Consider the following 16605-nt stretch of genomic DNA (forward strand, 5'->3'; position numbering starts at 1 on the left):
CTGATGCTGAGCTGAACCCTGAGAAGTTAGAGGGGTGTACCAGGGAGGGGAGGGCGACATTCGTTCCAGGCAGAGGGGACAGAATATGCATCACGAAACAGCATGGCATGTGTGGGGACCAGGGGTGCTTGGAGCAGAGTTGGGTGTGGGTCTGACCTAGCAGGCTGGGGTCATGTCACATAAGGCCATTTGGACAGTTTTGATGTTATCCCATAGGTCATTGAAGGGTGCTGGCTGGGGAGTGAGGTGGTTAAGTTTGTGTTTTAGCTGTTTCTTTTAGGAGAGGTGGGGTGATGGGGAATGGGTGGGGTGGGGAGAGCATGGAAGGGAAGAGGTGGAGGCTGGGAGACTAGTGTGTGGGGAGTGGGGACTACCTAGCCAAACAGAGGGAAGATGAGCCGCAGCTTAAGGCAGGGCAATGGTGTGGGGCAGCCAAGAGAGGAGGGGTATTCTGGTCTGGTCCTGACTCCTTAGCAAGGCCTGGGAAGTGTCTGTGTCAGGACCCATGCTGAGTGGTGTCCTCTCTTTGTGTCCCCAGCCTGCTGCACACTGCCTGGCAGAGCAGGAACTCCACTGACGTTTGTGGGATGACCAGTGACAGGCCTTTGCTCATCCATGTCACTTGGCAGCATGTCAGGATGCCACACCCTGAGGAGCTTTGGGGGAAGGTGGCCAGAGATGGGGTGTGGGGTGTTGTGACCAGGCTGGACCACCAGCTCCTGGAGTGTACTATTGGCTTTGGAGGGTGGGAGGTAAGTGGGCCTCAGCCTCTGGAGCCAGCTCCCACTCTAGCCTTGACTGATTCCTGGGGTTGTTTCCACAGCGTCCTGGCCAGCAGTGAGGGTAAAACTGAAGGTTCTCTGGGGCCTCTTGAGCTCTATGGGTTGCGCCCCCCCACCGCCAGTTGGTGCCCCATGTAGCTGTGGTGGTGCTGACGGACAGAAGAGGACAGACAGACAGAGGGCTGCTGTACAAGGTGTTTTCTTTGTTGTCATGATTGGTTTGGTACATCTTAGCATCTGCGTCATACAAAGGGGGAGCGACAGCCATGGCTTTTGGTCAGGTTCAGGGGGCATGAGGGAGTGTCCCTCCCCTCCCCCAGGCACTGACACATTGAAAGGAAGCAGAGCAACAAGGACACGGCACAGGTGTAGGAAAGGGATTCCCCCGCAGGAGCAGGATGGTCGTCCTCACCTGAGTCTCTCTAGGACCCCCACCCTACCCCGGGCCTGCCCGAGCACCTCCCATTCTGTCCCCGGCAAAGAGGGTGGGCAACAGGAGTGGGGACCAGGTGCAGGGAGGTACGTCCTCAGGCCTGGGAGACGTGCCCTTGTCTGAGCCAGTTGGACCCCCAGGTCCCCTGTCTAGTAAAGGCCTGTGGGACCCCAGAAAGACGGAGCAGTTGAGTGGTGGGGGTAGGCAACCCTGCCAGCTGGGTGCCGGGGGCTCTTGGGCTAAGGGTCTGCCCCATTTTACTCTAGACACAAGCCTTCGGGGAGGCTGCCTTGCCCACCAGCTGCCCCACCTGAAGGGGCCTGGGCCGAAATACTTCTGTTCTGTCTCTTTCCCCTCTGCTCTCTTTCTTTCACACACACACACACACACACACACACACACACACACACACACACACACCTCTTGACTTCCTGCGTTTGGAGGAGACCCCACACAGCTTTGCCGGTAAGGACCTTCCAGGAGCTTCTAGACCTGGAGTGGAGAATGTCCACGTGTGGAAATCCTGGCCTGTTGCCAGTGCCCAGTGTGGGAGATCCAGAGAGGTCCTGTCCCTTTGCTCTGGCGGTGAACTCCAGGCACACAAGCACGGCAGTGGCCTCCCCGGCAAGCTCACACGCCCACACTGGGTGGTGCGCACTCCCTTGCATTTTGTCCTGTTTTCACCCATGCACAATGACTGCTCCTTCCTCTCTCCCTAGCCTGGGGATGTCTCCCTATGTGTTGTGTGTGTGTATGTGCATGCTGACTTCTGGGCTCGCTCCCTCCCTGCCCCTGACTCCTAAGTGTGTCATGTGCATGTTGCCCCATTTGTGGGTGACACACTCACCCCCCTCCCACCCAGTGGATCACACTCCTCCCACCCCAGGTACGTCCTGTGAACATCCCTTCCCTGCTAGAGCATCCCACACATATTTTGTGCCCCCCTCAAATGTGCTGCACACGACATCCTCTCTGGGCCATACATTAGCTTCTCTCCACAGTCAGGTCTGTGTCAGGAATGACAGTCATCGTGTCCCCCTGGACCCAAGAATGATCACCTGGCAGTGGTTGGAGCCAGGTATGCTCCAGGCAGAAATTCCTCCCCTGTTCCCAGCTCCAGGAAGACCGCCAGTCCTGCTGCTTGAGAGTAGGCTGGAAGAGTCTGGAGGAGTCTGGGACTTGCACCAGACTAAGCCAGTCAGTCTGGAGGGCGCTCTCACATGGGTAAAGCCCTGAGCCTGCTCTGAGGGTGCAGAGGAACTGTGGAGACCACCCCCAGGGATGCCCTCTGAGGGTCTGGGGTCCCTCAGGCCCACCTGGGATATCTTGTATGGCTAGGTTCCCCTGATCACCTGAAGCTCCCTGGGCCTTAGTCTCTGCTGCCCATCTGGCACTCTCTGTGCCCTGGCACCACCTTCGAGGTCTGTGGGCCCTTGTCAAGGGGGAGACCTTTCTGAACACTTGCAATTCACTCCTGTGTCCAGGTGGGGCTCACATACAGGGTCTGGGGAGGTCTGGGGTCCCTAAACTAGGCCCTGCCTGTCTCTGCCCCAGGGCTCTAGAGAATGACCATCCTGCCCAGGATAACAGACACAAAGAGACAAGCAGACAACAGGGGTGCAAGGTGGCTCCCCATCACAGACACAGGCACAGACACAGGCCCCCTGCGGGGCAGGACACAGGGGCACAGGGGAGGGGACGGGGCGTGGGAGAAGGGCAGGTCTAGGGAGCTGGCGCTGTTGAGGCCCTGCTCCCTGAGAAGGGATAGACCAGGGGACTTTTCTGGTTCCCTAAACATATGGATTGTTTTGTCTCGTCTTTGAAGTATTGCAGTCTAACTGATATGGCTTTAACTATTGGAAACGGACAGAGGAGACACACATCTCTCTCTGAAATAAAAGCATAAATCCACTAAAATGGAAAACCTGCAGAATGCAAACTGGGGCCAATGGAGCAGGGGCTCTGGGGGCAGGCAAGTCGCCCCCTCCCTGGCCCCTGCTTTTGGGGTGGGCCCTGGCAGGGGCCCAGCATGGCTTCTTGGGGCACTGCCTGGGTCTGTCCCAGTAGACTTCTGAGGACCCAGGCAGGAACCCCTCAAGGGCAGGAGGACTCTAGGTCAAGGACAAGGTCTCCTGTTGGATGTGGCAACCTGTGACCAATGGTCTTGGGGCCCAGAGGGGGCATCTTACTCAAGTTCTTTCTCCCCAAGCACATGTCCTTCCACACAACTGCCTTTTCAGACCCACACGCATGCACACGACAGTCTCAGCACATCTCACAACTCTCTCAAATACACACATCTACAACATCTAACACATACCCATCACTCCTGACACACATGCTGTTTTGCAAACACATGTAGATACAAGCTAAAATACACGAGATGCCTAGCACACATGTATGACACAGTCTCGACTCATACACACCACCTTGAACAAGCCCACATACACAAGGCTACCTAGCGTACACAGTCTCTAACACAGGGATATGATGACCAACACACATACACAATCTCAAGACATACACACACTCTAAACATACACATATATGTACAATCTCTGGACACACAATTGCGGATGCAGTCTCTGCACTACAGACTTGTGCATGCATGGACACACACTTTCCTCTCTCATGTGCTCCATGGCCCCCCAGTTCTCACACAACTGACTGAGCAGGAGGCCTTGAGAATTTTGGGGGTGGGGGACAAATGCTAGTCTCACACATCCCAGAGGAGAGTTTGTTCTTGGCCAAGGAGATGAATGGACAGATGCCTCTGTTGAGTGGGAACTGGCTTCTCCCCAAAGGCTTAGGGTTTTGGGCAGGTAGGGTCCTCCTGGGGACCACGGGGCTCTGGAAACACATGGATAGGACAGGGTAGGAAAGAGGGGTGGATAGGAATGGGGGCAGCTTGGCTGCGCCAATGGGAGGATCCCACGGCATGGGCCATTGCTGCCCAATGGCTCCGAGTGTTTTCTGGGGGGCCTGGGCAGCCCCTTGGCTGGGCAAGCTGGGCCCAGCCTGGCAGTGGGGTCCCAGGACCTAAGTGGAGTTGGGGGGAACAAGGGGCTGCCCTACCCTGGGGCCCCTCCACAGATGAGTTAAAGTCCAAAGAGGATCCATTTGGAGGGACTGGCTTGGCAGGGGCTATGCCTCATCAGCTGGGGGAGGGGTGCTCCTGGGCTGGGTGTCTTCAGGGGGATGGAAGAATAAGAGCCCCAGCCTCCTGCCCAGACCCAGGCCTGGCCAGAATACAGTGGGGCCTCTCAGGCCGGGGCCCTCACAGTGCAGGCTTGCCCTGACTCCCTTCCTAAGAGCCAGGCCATTCAACGCCCCTGCCCTGACCTGAGGGTCAGAGGCCCAAGGTCAGCATGCTGGGCAGGGCTGGAATGTGTCATTACTTTGGCTGGCTGGGGACAGTGGTCCTCCTGGCAGTGGGGCGCATGAAGGAATGTAGGGGGGTTACCGCACTAGCATAGACCTTAGGCTTCTGGAGGGGGCCCCCTGTGCATCCCGCTTTGGGTTCCACGCCCCCTTCTGGGGAAAAGCTGTCTTCACTTTTTCTAGCGACTTGGGAGTGAGGTGGGGGCTGGATACCCTGGGATGAAGGGGGTATGAGGAAGTGCTCAAGGGGGGAGCCCCTGGCCCGGGAAGGAGGGCGGAGGCCAACTGAGGTTTTCCCCTTCAGAACTGAGACTTAACTGAATAAAAAGAAAAGAAAGAACCAAAAAAAAAAAAAAAATTAGTAACAAGTAGAGTGGGTCAGGGCAGGAGGGCCAGTTACTTCTTGAACATGTCCTGCAGCGGCCCGGGCAGGTACTTGAGCACCGTGTCCAGGATGCTCTCCTCCTCCTCCTCCTCCTCGTCCCCGCAGCCCGCAGGGATGGCCTTCTTGGGCCGAGTCAGGCTCCCCTCGCAGGGCTGCTCCAGGGCGGCCTTCTCCTCAGCCTCCTTCTCCTCCTTCTTCTTCAGCCCATACTGAGGAGGGGAGGGCAGAGAGGAGCATGAGCGGGGGCAGACAGCTGGGTTTCAAGCTCATGCAGACTTGGCTGGGGCAGCTCATGGGAACCCCGGAGCATCAGTCCTCTCATCATAAAATGGGGACAGGAACCCCTTCCTTGTAGGACTGCCCCATCCTCAGGAGGCGCTCAGTCAGAGAGACAGCACATAGCGTTTCCTTTAAAATTGACGCCTGCTCATAATAACTTCTCTGCACTTTTGAAATCCCCCGAGATCTGAAAGCTGAAAGTTCTCCCATATGTTTGCGGCCAAATTTCGGTGACAAAACACGACACGAACCATGGAAGACTACTTATAGCCGTGATTTATGGCAGTGGTGGGACCAGACACGCACTGAACTGTGTGGCACAGCGCGGCAGCCCCAGACCCACCGGGAGTGACGCGTAACTGTAACGGGTGCCCAGGGCACTATGGTACTTTCCAAAAGTCCCCAAATTCTGGACTCTAAACATATTTGGTCTCTAGGGTTTCGGGTATGTGATCGTGGGCCCGGAGCCGCAAACATTAGGGAGCACTTCCTATGTGCATCATCTTATTTAATCCCACAACCATTCTTGAGCGAGGTGTTCCTGCGACACCCATTTTTCTGATGAGAAGAGTGAGGCTCGGAGAGAGTTAGGTATAATGTGAGGGCTGGGATTCAGAGCAGCCCGAGGCCCGGGCTGGGGGGACCCGTTCTACCTCGGTGCTCCCCACTCTCTGGCGAGGGCTGGCGGTGCTGACCTTGTCTCGGATCTGCTGCCGGACCTTCTCCCGCTCGGCCTCCATGCGCGCGTGCTTGGCCTTGCGCTCTTCCTCCTGCTGCCGCAGCGCCTCCTGCCGCTCCTCCTCCTTCTTCTGCGCATCCGGGTCCTTCTCCTCCTCTCCTCCCAGCATCTTCCCCATGTCCTTGGTGGCCCCTGCGGATGGGTTGGGAAGGGAGAGGGCGGGGTCACGGTGGGCCAGGGCTGGGGATAGAGGGGCCAGGTGCCCTGGGGCATCCTTCCACCTGGGTTGGAACCCCACTTGCGGGTGAGGGGTGGGGGGCGCGGGGCGCGGGTCTCACCTCCGAGGGCCTGCTTCATGACGAAGTCCATGCCTACGACTCCGGTTAGTGTCCCCTAGCCTGCAACCAAATTTGCATGCAGCGCTCCCGGCAGGCCTGCCTCAGGGAGATGTGGCAACCTGCAAAAGAGGAGTTGGGGGTCAGGTGGGAGAGGCCTCTGCGCAGTCAGGGCTGTGGCGTTACACAGACGGCGGCCGCACCGTGCTTCAGGCACCGGCACCCTCAGTCTGGGGCCAAGACCCAGGAAACGAGACGGCAGGGGGCTGTTTCCTGAGCAGCCGCTATGTCCAGGCACGTACGTGCTGCCAAACGGCGTCTGAGTTGAAAACCTTCGTCTTGACCGTACTGCTTTAACTGGATTGAAGCCAGCAGCGTTAGAAAGAACCTGGAATTGGAGTCAGGCTGAGCTGGGTTCTAATGCCACCCTCGCTGCTTGTTTGCCATGTGACCTTCAGCCCGTTAGTGAGCCTACCCCGAGCCCCAGTTTCCTCCTCTCTAAGGTAGAAATGGCAGTGCCTCCGTTCCCAGGGCTGCTGTGCAGACTGGAGAGAATCCAGCCTGGGCCGCTGGACGAGCCCCTGGAGAGGACCAGACTGTGCTCAGGGCCCACGCACATCGGCGCGGGGGGTGGGGAAATGAGAACAGCCAGCGTGCAGGAGCACATCCAGACTCCGAAATTAGACAAAGGGAGAAATCAGTTATTTTTATTGCAGCGTACTGTAAGTTTTGTGTTTTATAGCTTAATATTGATTTTTATTTTGAATTACACATGGGGGAGGGGTTGGAGACGTGATAATGTTCTTGGGGCTTAGGGCCTTGAAAGTCCCAAGCTCGCGCCTTAGAAGCACTCAGCTTATGTTAGTTCTGCTTCCCTCTCCCTAAATCACTGACTTTCCGTTTTTATTGTATTTTTATTATTTTTTTGCCTCTGAAGATTTTCTTCAAATAAAATCTTAATGGAAATCTCAATATGCAAAATGCATAACCGTGGCACTATTCCAGTGTTGGGGGGAGGAGGGCAGAGAGCCCGGAGCCTCCCTCCCCCCAGCTTCCTTCTTCCCCTCTTCCCCATCCCTGAGAATTTGAACCATGATGTCTGACTCTTAGAGATTTCCTTTTTATTTTAACCATTCAGTTTCACTGGTTCTCTCACAGGCAAAGCCACCACAAATCCCTTCTCAGCTGTGGATGGGGACAGCCATAAGCTATCCAAAGTGTGACGTGGCTTGATGGTCAACTGAGGCCAGGCCTACCCCCCAAGGCCTTTCATTCCACACAGTCCTGGGGTCTTTATGATTTGGGAGGAGGAAAAGGGGGTCCTGGGAAATGGGGGCACAGAAGCCAGGCCAGATATTGCAGCTAGGTTGAGTTCAAGGTCACTGGGTGTTTGTTGATGGATTTTTCCTCATTTCTTTCAAAATGAGAAAATACATTGGCAGGCTGAGATCTTTTCATAAAATGGGTTCCAATAGTTTATTTGATTCTACTCATTTGATTCTATTGATAAATATTTATTTATTCCGATATTTATTTGAGGACTTCTAAACCATCAGACCACCTGATAGGTTGTTTTGAGGAGGAAAAGTCATGATGGAAGAGAAAAGCATCTCCAGGGACTTTGACGTCAGACACCTGGCTTCGATACTCCTGTGGCTGTGGCTCCCTGGGAGAGCTTCAGTTTCTTCCCTGCAAATGGGGAGTAGTAAGCCGACCCTCGTGTTGATGTTTGAAGGAGAAGGGAAGAGACTGGTCAAGTGCCTGGTGTGTAGCAGTGCTCATTACTGTTAGCTGTTGCTGACTGCATTTTTATGAGGACATGCCAAAAGGGAACAGGATTTCCAGGAAATGCAAGAGAACCCACTCTGACCCAGAATTCTGAGTTTGAAGGCGGCTCAGCTCAGTCAATCAAGATGTTTTCATTTGATTCAGAACGTTGCAAAGAGACTGCATTTCTAAGAACAGGAAATGAACCATTTAATAATCAAATGATTTCAGGAACTATTGGGTTTCTCCTCTGTGTGTACACGCAGCTCAAGGAATTGCCAGGTGGTAGTGGAGGATGCAGGACTCTAATTTGAGATGTTTCAAATTGGTCCACGGGGCACCTGGGTTTTAGGTCCAGCCTCCTCCCTGACTTGCTGCTCTGACGAGTCTCTGCTGGGCCAGATGATCTTCTGGGCCCTTTCTGCAGCACTTCTGTTAGAGCAGTTCTGCAGCTCTTGAACTGCTAGCCGCCCCACTGTATCCTCAAATGCCTCTCCTCTCCTGGTTCTGTGACTAGTTCTTTCACTTCCCCATGTCCTATTGTTCTCTCTCCTCTCCTGCTGCCTCCTCTCCCCTCCTCTTCCTCTCTCTCCCTCCCTCTTTCTCCCCCCCCCACCCCCCCCCCCCCCCCCCCCCCCCCCGCGTTTGCTGGCTCCTTTTCTTCCTCTTGTCTCTTCAATAAATGTGTTCCCCAGGACACTGACCTCAGTCCCTGCCTCTCTTCCCACACTAACCTTTCCTTGGGGGAACACATCCTTTCTAAGGGCTTTAATGGCCGCTGACACTGATGACACCTAGATGTCTTATCTGGGCTCCTGGCTCCTATATTCATTCATCCAGCAAGTAGTAGTTGAGCACCTACTATGTGTCAGGCACTGTGTTAGGCTAGTAACACGCTGGGGATATACTAGTAAGCAAGACAGACAAAGTCCTGCCCTCATGCAGATTACATTCCAGGGTGTATGTAGTGTGAGTGTGTGTGGAAGGAAATAGGCAATAAATAAGTCAAGAAGTACACTTGCCTTCCCCTTGCACACCTCCCCCTGAATGTCCCATGGGCACCACTCAAACTCAGCATGCTATCTCTCTATCACCAAGCCACCTCCTTCTCCAGACTTCCCTGCTTCCATGCATTCATTCAGCACACGCTGATTACCACCACCACCCCCGTAGGCAGAGTACATCTACTCAAGGGCTGAGTCTTCTCAGTGCTCACACCCTTATATCCCTGTTGCTCTAGGTGCCTCCTACTCGGGGCCCGCTGGGATTCTTTGGCCGAGCTTCCTGGGCCCACCCCAAAGTCCTGCTGCTGACTCCCAACATGGGCCCCTCAGCTCTTAAGCAATTTGTTCATCCTGTCAAGACTGCCCTAACCAGTTTCTCAAGGCCGGACCTACTCCAGTCCCATCCCTTTCAGCAGGTGAGTTCCCTCCCACTTCATGTGGTGCAGTGGAAGGCTCATGAGCTAGGGGGTCAGGCACGTCTGACTCGGATCCTGAATCTGCTACTTTTTAGCTGTGTGATAGTAATTCACTTAACCTCTCTGTGTCTTGGTCTTCTTTACAAAGTGAGGATTAGAGTACTACTTTGAAGGGTTAGAAATAATCTGTGGAATGTGTTTGGCACATGATAGGGGCTCAATAAATGGTGGCTATTGTCATTATCAAAAGGATTAATGCCAGCTAGTGTGAGCTCCCGGGACCTCCCCTCCTAGCCCCCAAGGAAGAGGTCTCCTTTCTTCCTGTTGAAGCCAATCCTCTGCTTGTGCTCCAGATTTTCTCTCCTCATGCCTCCTCCTTGACCCATCATCACTTCCTCTTCCTCACGTCTTCAATTTCTTCTCCATAGGTCTCTTTTATCCCCTTCCTTCTCCAACTCCTGCTCTGAACCCCACCTTTCCCTTAATCTCTGCCCTCCAACTTCATGATGGAGGGGTTTCCACTTGCTGCCTCCACTCCTTCGCCTCCCAGTCAAGCCCTCCAGCCCTGTGAGATCAGAGATCTGCTGCCTCTGCACTGCCACTGAAACTGCCCTAGTCAGAGCTGCCAGAGGCTCCTGAACGCCAGACCAAGGAGCGTTTCGCAGCCTCCTCGTCCTCCATCCCTCTGTGGCATTGGATGCTGATGATGACCCCTACCCCCACCCCTTCCACCGTCCAACCCCCATCCCAGGCCTTCCTGCTTTTTTCAGCCTGCTTCTTGAACCTCTTGAATTCCATTACATAGCACTCTGTGGGCTTCATCCTAATTTTCAGACACATCCTCTCTCTCTCCTTGGCTGACTCCTTTCCAAAATGTAGGTGTCCCCCAAGCAATCTTTCCCTCTCCTGCCCCTTCTGCTGCCCCTCCCTCTCCCATTGTCTCCCTTGGGAACCTCGCCTACCGCTATTGGTTTAGTGCCCTTCTTTAGCCATAGACAGCTCTCTCTGTCTCCCCAAACCTGCACATTTAACTCTGAAGGATACTGTCACATGGATAATCTCAAACTAAATCTGTCCAAAGATCAATTTCATACTTGCCTCCCCTACCCAACTGTCTTTTCCTCCAGCATGCCTTGTTCCAATTGCCTCAACCAGAAACTCCAGAGTCAGCAAATTCTTCATTCATTCATTCATTCACTCACTCGCACTGCCAGTATTCTTTGAGCACCTGCTCTCTGTCGGTCCCAGCATTTGCTCTCACAGCAGTCAGTGAGCTGGGAGGCAGACACTGGACAAAAACCACACAAGGAATTGGTGAGTTACAATTCATCCGGGGTGCTGAGGGAGAAGTCTGGAGACTGTAGCTTCACAGTGCTTCCTGCATTCACACCTCACTCTCCTACAGCTGCTGATGCCTTTGTTCAGGGCCTCGAGGTTCTGGATTTGTGCATAACCTCTAACTCTGTCCCTCCTTTAGCTCTCATCCATCCTCCACGTGGCTGTCTGATTAATCTTCCTAAAGGGCAGATCTGCTCATGCAAACACGCCCTGCAATGGCTCCCCGTGGCCTTGTTAAACCAGCTAGAGCCCTTGTGCTGACCTTCAAGTCCTGCACAGTCTAGCACCTGCCTGCCTTGCCATTCATTTCCCATCCCTGGCCCGTGGCTCTGCTTCAGCTACACCTCAACACATATTCTTTCCAAAAACCCCTGGGTATTTGTTCATGCTATTTCAACAGCCTTGGAACTTCTTAACCTCATCTCTGCCAGTTGAAATCCTGGCTCCACTACTTACTAAGTGACCTTGAGCAAGTGACTTAATCATTTCTCACCTGTAAAGTGGAGACAATAACGCTATGCCCAAGGTGTGTGTGAGCATTAAAGGAGAGAATGCATTAAGTGAGAGAACGCTCAGCCCAGTGTTTGACACATAGTAGGTGTTCAGTACCTATTAACTATTGTCATCATCATCGTTGTTATCATTATCGGCAGCAGCAGCAGTATTAATTTTCGAAGATTTCTCTCAAACATCACTCCCTCCAAGAAATTTCAGGGATCTCCTCCATGAGATGTGATGGTGCCCTCCTCTTCTGAGACCCATGGCACTTTCTAGAGCATCCTTGCCTGCCTTCAGCTCCTTTGCTCTGTCCAACTATGTGTCTTTCCTTTCTTGGTCACTCTGAGCTCCCTTCTGGGCAGGGCCTGTATCTGGTGCATTTCTCCTATCCTAGAGTCTACAATATTCTTGGTTCATGGTAGATCCTCAGGACATATTTGCTGGATTGAATTTAATGTATGTCAGCGAGTATGTGAGAGTGTACGCATTCAAAGTGTGATCCTGCGTATCTAACTGAACTTAGGCATCGTGTGAGTCTGCGTGAGCGTGTGTGCAGGCGTGTGTGTAGATATTTTGCCATATGGCTGTAGGAGTGCTGAGGGCCGGCAGGTTGCATACGGTTGAGGATTTTGGCCAGACCGCCAGGAGGCGCTCCTCAGCGGGTCTGCGGGAAGACTTGGTCTATCCCTGCGCGGGAAGGGTGGTGGTGGTGGTGGTGGTGGTGGTGGTGTTGGTGGGGATGCTGGGTTGGGGGCGGGGAGACGGAGAGTGGGCGGGGGAGGGATGCTGCAGCGGCACCACGTTTCCTTGCCTTCGGCGTGCCCGGGACTCAGGGCGCGTCTTCAGCTTCTTCTCCCAGACTCTCTCCCAGCCCATCCCAGCCTGAAAGCAGCGGAGGCACCTCCTCAGGCTAGGCCGTCTGAGCCCCAGGTGGTTTTCAGGACTGGGCCCCACCATCTGACAAGCAGACTGGGGCACCTGCAGTGTTTGTCCTTGTGGCTGTTTTCCTGTTTTTTATCGCTCAAGTCCGGGCTATATTCACTGCAACTCAATTTAACACTCATTTGCTTTTTGCAGGGGACCCTACGCTAATGGCGGTGGCAGAGACAGGGGATGTCCCTCTACCCCCACCCCACCCCCCAGCACGCCCCTGGAAGGGAGAAGAACTGGGGGAGGGGAAGGGGCAGTGGAGGATGGGAAGAGGTAGGGAACCGGCTCCCGCAGAAGAGCGGAAGTGGCGGGGGCTTTGCTGTTTCCCTTGCTGAAGAGGGGACAGGAATTCTGACTCCCCTCTCCCGGTCCCCCGCGGAGACCAACACAGCCAGCAGCTCTGCCCCGGAGGTGTCGGTTGGCCACTGAGAGCTCCCCTCCCCCCAACCACAGAGCTCCAACCCCAAGACCCAGCCCGGTCTCAAACTTTGCCGGGGGAGGGGGCAGAGTGGGTAGGGCGAGGGTATAAAAGAGATCGTTCCTAATGACCCCAGGCAGCGGACGTGAGCTGCCCAAACCTCGGCTCCCCGTCCTCCGAGGACAAATACTCTCCCTGGCCCCCTACTCCCAATCGACGTTTAGGTTCTCCTCCCCTCCACCTTCGGTCTGTCCGCCCCCCCCCCGCCATCCTCTGACTCACTCCTGGAGGCCGACTGTACCCCTCGGGGGCAGCTCCCTCCTCTGGGGCGAAGAGCGCCCTGGTGGCTCCGGGTTAACTACAGCCTGAGGTAGCTTAGATCGACGTCCCCCCACCCCCACCCCCGAGAGCTCGGAGTTGTTCTCTAGGTTCAGACTTGAGTCTCCCGCCGCCCTCGGGGCGGTCCTCGCTTCCCGGGAGCCGCGCTGTTTCGCGTTTCTGTCCGCGGGTCTCCGGCTGGGGCCCGCTCCTCCCTCGCGGGGAGCTGTCCTTTCAGCACCACGGCGAGCGCGCCCGGGAGGGTCCCCGCCGCTGCCGCGCAGCCTCCCATTCCCGCGCCCGGGGCAGTCTTGGGAAGCTGTCTCCCCGAAAGCGGTACTCCCCAGCTTCCCGGGCTGTCCTGTGGCCTCGAAGAGAGACCCAGGACCCTGTTGCCCACAACCCTGCTCCGCCCTCCCAGCCTGCGGCCAGCACCGACCTGGCGGTCCCCGCAACCGTCTGAGCCACTGCAGGGCTCCGGCCGACTCAGCGAGGCGGTTCCTTCTGCTATTCCAGCTCCCGCCGCCGCCTCGTGCAACTCCGCCGGGCGAGCTGGGGCCGTGGCTGCTGCCGCGGGCGGCTGCCGGAGGCGCCCTCCAATCACGCCCCTCAGCCAGGCCCTGACGTGCTACCGCTCCCCTTCCAGATGGGAAATTCAAATCTCTCTCTCTCTCTCTCTCTCTCTCTCTCTCTCTCTCTCTCTCTCTCTCTCTCTCTCTCGCTCTCTCGCTCTCTCTCGCTCTCTCTCGCTCTCTCTCTCTCTCCCCCCTCCCCCCCTCTTCCCCTCTCCCCTTCTCTTCGTCTCTTCCTCCTCCCCCTCCCTCTCCTTTTCCTATTCTCCCTTCTTTCCCCTCCTCTTTTCTCTCTCCACTCCCCTTCTTCCTCCACCTTTCACTGTCCCCTTCCACCCTGACAACCCCTCCAGCCCCCACAACCGTCTGTCCTGGCCACAGCTCTTAGGACCATGAGCTTGCTGCTTCAATGCGCTGAGGGGCACTGGGGCTCAGGGATGGAGGAAGGGTTATTTGAAGCAGAAATGTAAGGTCACCTGCTCAGGAAAGCCCCCTATTTGATTCCTCCAGGCAGGACTGATCACACTCTCCTCAGAGCTCCCACTGCCCCTAGACACACCCATGTTTCAGGGGCGCCTGTTCCTCTGCTGCATGCCTCTTGCCTGTGAGCCCCTACAGAATGGGATCACCATCAGATCATCTTTGAGGCCCTCAGCATCGTGTCCTGCCACAGGAGCACTCAAGAAACACTGATGGAACACTCATGTGAGTAAGGCCTGGTAGTGGGTAAGGAGACCTCCATGTGGACCCGGAGGGAGAAGACTGCTGCAAAAGTGCCGTGGGGCTTAGATGAGTCACTTGACAATCCCTTCTAGATCTCATATTCTGTGACGAATAAGGAGTCCTTTAGCAAACTTTATTCTAGAAGGCCATTTCTTTCTCTCCTATGGCCAGGGAATAAAAAGGAACACCGAGAGGCAAGGCAACATCTACCCCCACCCCTGCCTTTCCTCCTCTTCTCATACTCATTTTTCACTTTATTACTCTCTCCTAATGAGCCTCTCCATTCTGCCTGCCACCTTTGGGCTCTAAAATACTTCCTTTAATCCAGCCTGATGTGTAGGAAAATGGCTTCGGAGAGAAGGGACCTTGTACCAGGCCTTTGAAAGATTTGCAGGAGCTTATGCATCAATCAGGGTTATGTCAGAGTGGAGATGACTTCTGCTTCTGTAAGGGGATGGCTTCCTTCCAAGAAGGGAGCAGCAAGAGCTGCAGAAGGACAGGATCTGGAAGAGGAAGGAGGCGTGATTTTGTTCCAGCCAGGGGAGACTATTCCTTTACATATGTTCACAGCAGAGGCCTCAAAGTGGGGGACCCCCAGCAGTCACAAGCCATTGGTGAACCCACCCTCCTCACCTAAAGAGTCACCTTCTGAGGCTCATCTCTGATCTTCCCGTACAGGCAGTGGGGCTTGGGATTGGGAAGGCCTTTCCTTTATGTCTGAGTTCTCTGTTTCATGCTGTCTTGGCCTGTCAGCATGCTCATTCTTTGTTTTTCTTCTCTTTCCTGAAGCAGACACTAATGGAGGCGGGCAGAAGGGAGGCTGTTTGATTAGAGGGACTTGGACTCGCCACTCATGCCTGAGGGGAGTTCTGGGCAGGAAAACCTGACGTCGTGCCATTTCAAAAATCACGGTCCTCCTCTCCCTCTCCTTCTCTCTCCTTTCTCCTTGTTTCTAGAACAGAAGCTCTGTGAATGGGGCCTGGCTGGCAGCACTCTCAGTACATTTGGGTTTTTTCCACAACGGGCCTTGCCTTTGACATGGACGTCGAAACCCAACTTGGCCTTCAGAAAAATACTGGGCTCTGTTCTGGGCACCACAGTTTAAGAATTTAATAAGCTTGAGTATGTCTAGAAGAGAAAGGAGTGGTTTGGTGGTGGGCATCTGGAAATCAGGTCAAAAGAGGGAAGGTTGAAGGATTTGAGGATATTTCACCTGGAGGAGAGGATGCTGAAGGGGCATTAACCTTTGGAGGGCTGGCAAGTTTTCTCAACTTGTACTTCCAGCACTTAGCTTGGTGCCTGCAAAGTAGGTGCTAAGGAAATGCTTGTTGAGTGAGTAAATGTCCATTGCAAGGAAAGAGGAGTACTATTGTTTTACCAGTGCTGAAGACAGAATTAGGGCAATGGGGGAAAGGTAAAGGGAGGCAGACAGAAGCTCTAAGAGGAAGACCCTTCTACCAATTGGAGCTGTCCAGCCCTAGTATGGAGTGCCTCGTCTGAGGAGGTGAATTTCCCATCCCTGGAAGATGGCAGTTGGGTGATAGGTGACAGCTGAAACCCCTTTTGAACCCAAGCTTCTATGAGTCTATAAAAAACTGCATGAGCTGACATGAATCGTGTCTAGCTGCAGAAAATCTTACTGGTGAATAAAAAGACAGCTCAGTCAAGTTTTGGTGGCTTCATCCTTTTGAATGATTAGGGGTAAATCATGACATCAAGTTATTGATGCTTCCTGTTGAAGAAAGATGATGGGGAGATGAGTACTTGCTCCCTGTTCAGTGTTACCAGCCTGGACATGATTCCCAAATACTCTATTATCATTGCAAAGTCACTAAATATTATACACATTTCTTAACGATTGTAATATTACTAAACGTAGCAACCATTGGGGCCCCATCGTGTCTTAGGCACTCATTTTGGTGCTTTGCATGAAGTACCTTCTCCCCTTTAGTTCACATAAACCCCTATTTTCATGATGAGAAAGGAAAGGCCCAGGGAGATACAGTGAAAGAACCATGATTCCAGCCCAGGGCTGCCTGACCCTGAGCTCTGGGGTCCTTCCGCCATGCCGGGCTGCTTCTCTTCTGACACATCCCACGGCCTATGGAAATGTAACTTTTGCTCTGCAGATTTTTTTTTTATATTGACATTTATCATCTTCCCTGTTCTCCAGTTTCTCACTAAAAAAAAAGCCTACCATGAATTCACACCAGATCGGGGTCCTCATGTCACGTGGGCTGTCAGCATTTCCTTCATCTCCTGCATCTCTAACCCAGCTGCAAGTCCCCCTACCCCAGCTCGGGTCCTTGCAGAGCCTGCTCTGCAGACAGCTTCTACGAGTCACCTG

The 16605-nt window shown here is 54.3% G+C and overlaps 1 protein-coding gene across 2 annotated transcripts in view; it reads right to left on the bottom strand.

Annotated features, from left to right (window-relative positions):
- Window positions 1-1590: 1590 nt before the first annotated feature.
- Window positions 1591-16605, bottom strand: part of CPLX2 (complexin 2) — a 79589-nt gene continuing 64574 nt past the window's right edge. Inside the window, exons 1-4 of one of the 2 annotated variants that reach the window (XM_014860034.3) lie at window positions 13403-13633; window positions 6278-6396; window positions 5956-6131; window positions 1591-5190 (exon numbers count right to left, since the gene is read on the bottom strand). In XM_014860034.3, coding sequence (XP_014715520.1) covers window positions 4993-5190; window positions 5956-6131; window positions 6278-6308 — 405 coding nt within the window. In that variant the 5' untranslated portion in view covers window positions 6309-6396; window positions 13403-13633 and the 3' untranslated portion in view covers window positions 1591-4992. Of the gene's footprint in view, window positions 5191-5955; window positions 6132-6277; window positions 6397-13402; window positions 13634-16605 lie in introns of those variants that run through there. The other variant, XM_014860033.3, reaches the window with a different exon arrangement.

The sequence above is a fragment of the Equus asinus genome, chromosome 9 (assembly GCF_041296235.1).
Source record: "Equus asinus isolate D_3611 breed Donkey chromosome 9, EquAss-T2T_v2, whole genome shotgun sequence".
Taxonomy (NCBI): domain Eukaryota; kingdom Metazoa; phylum Chordata; class Mammalia; order Perissodactyla; family Equidae; genus Equus; species Equus asinus.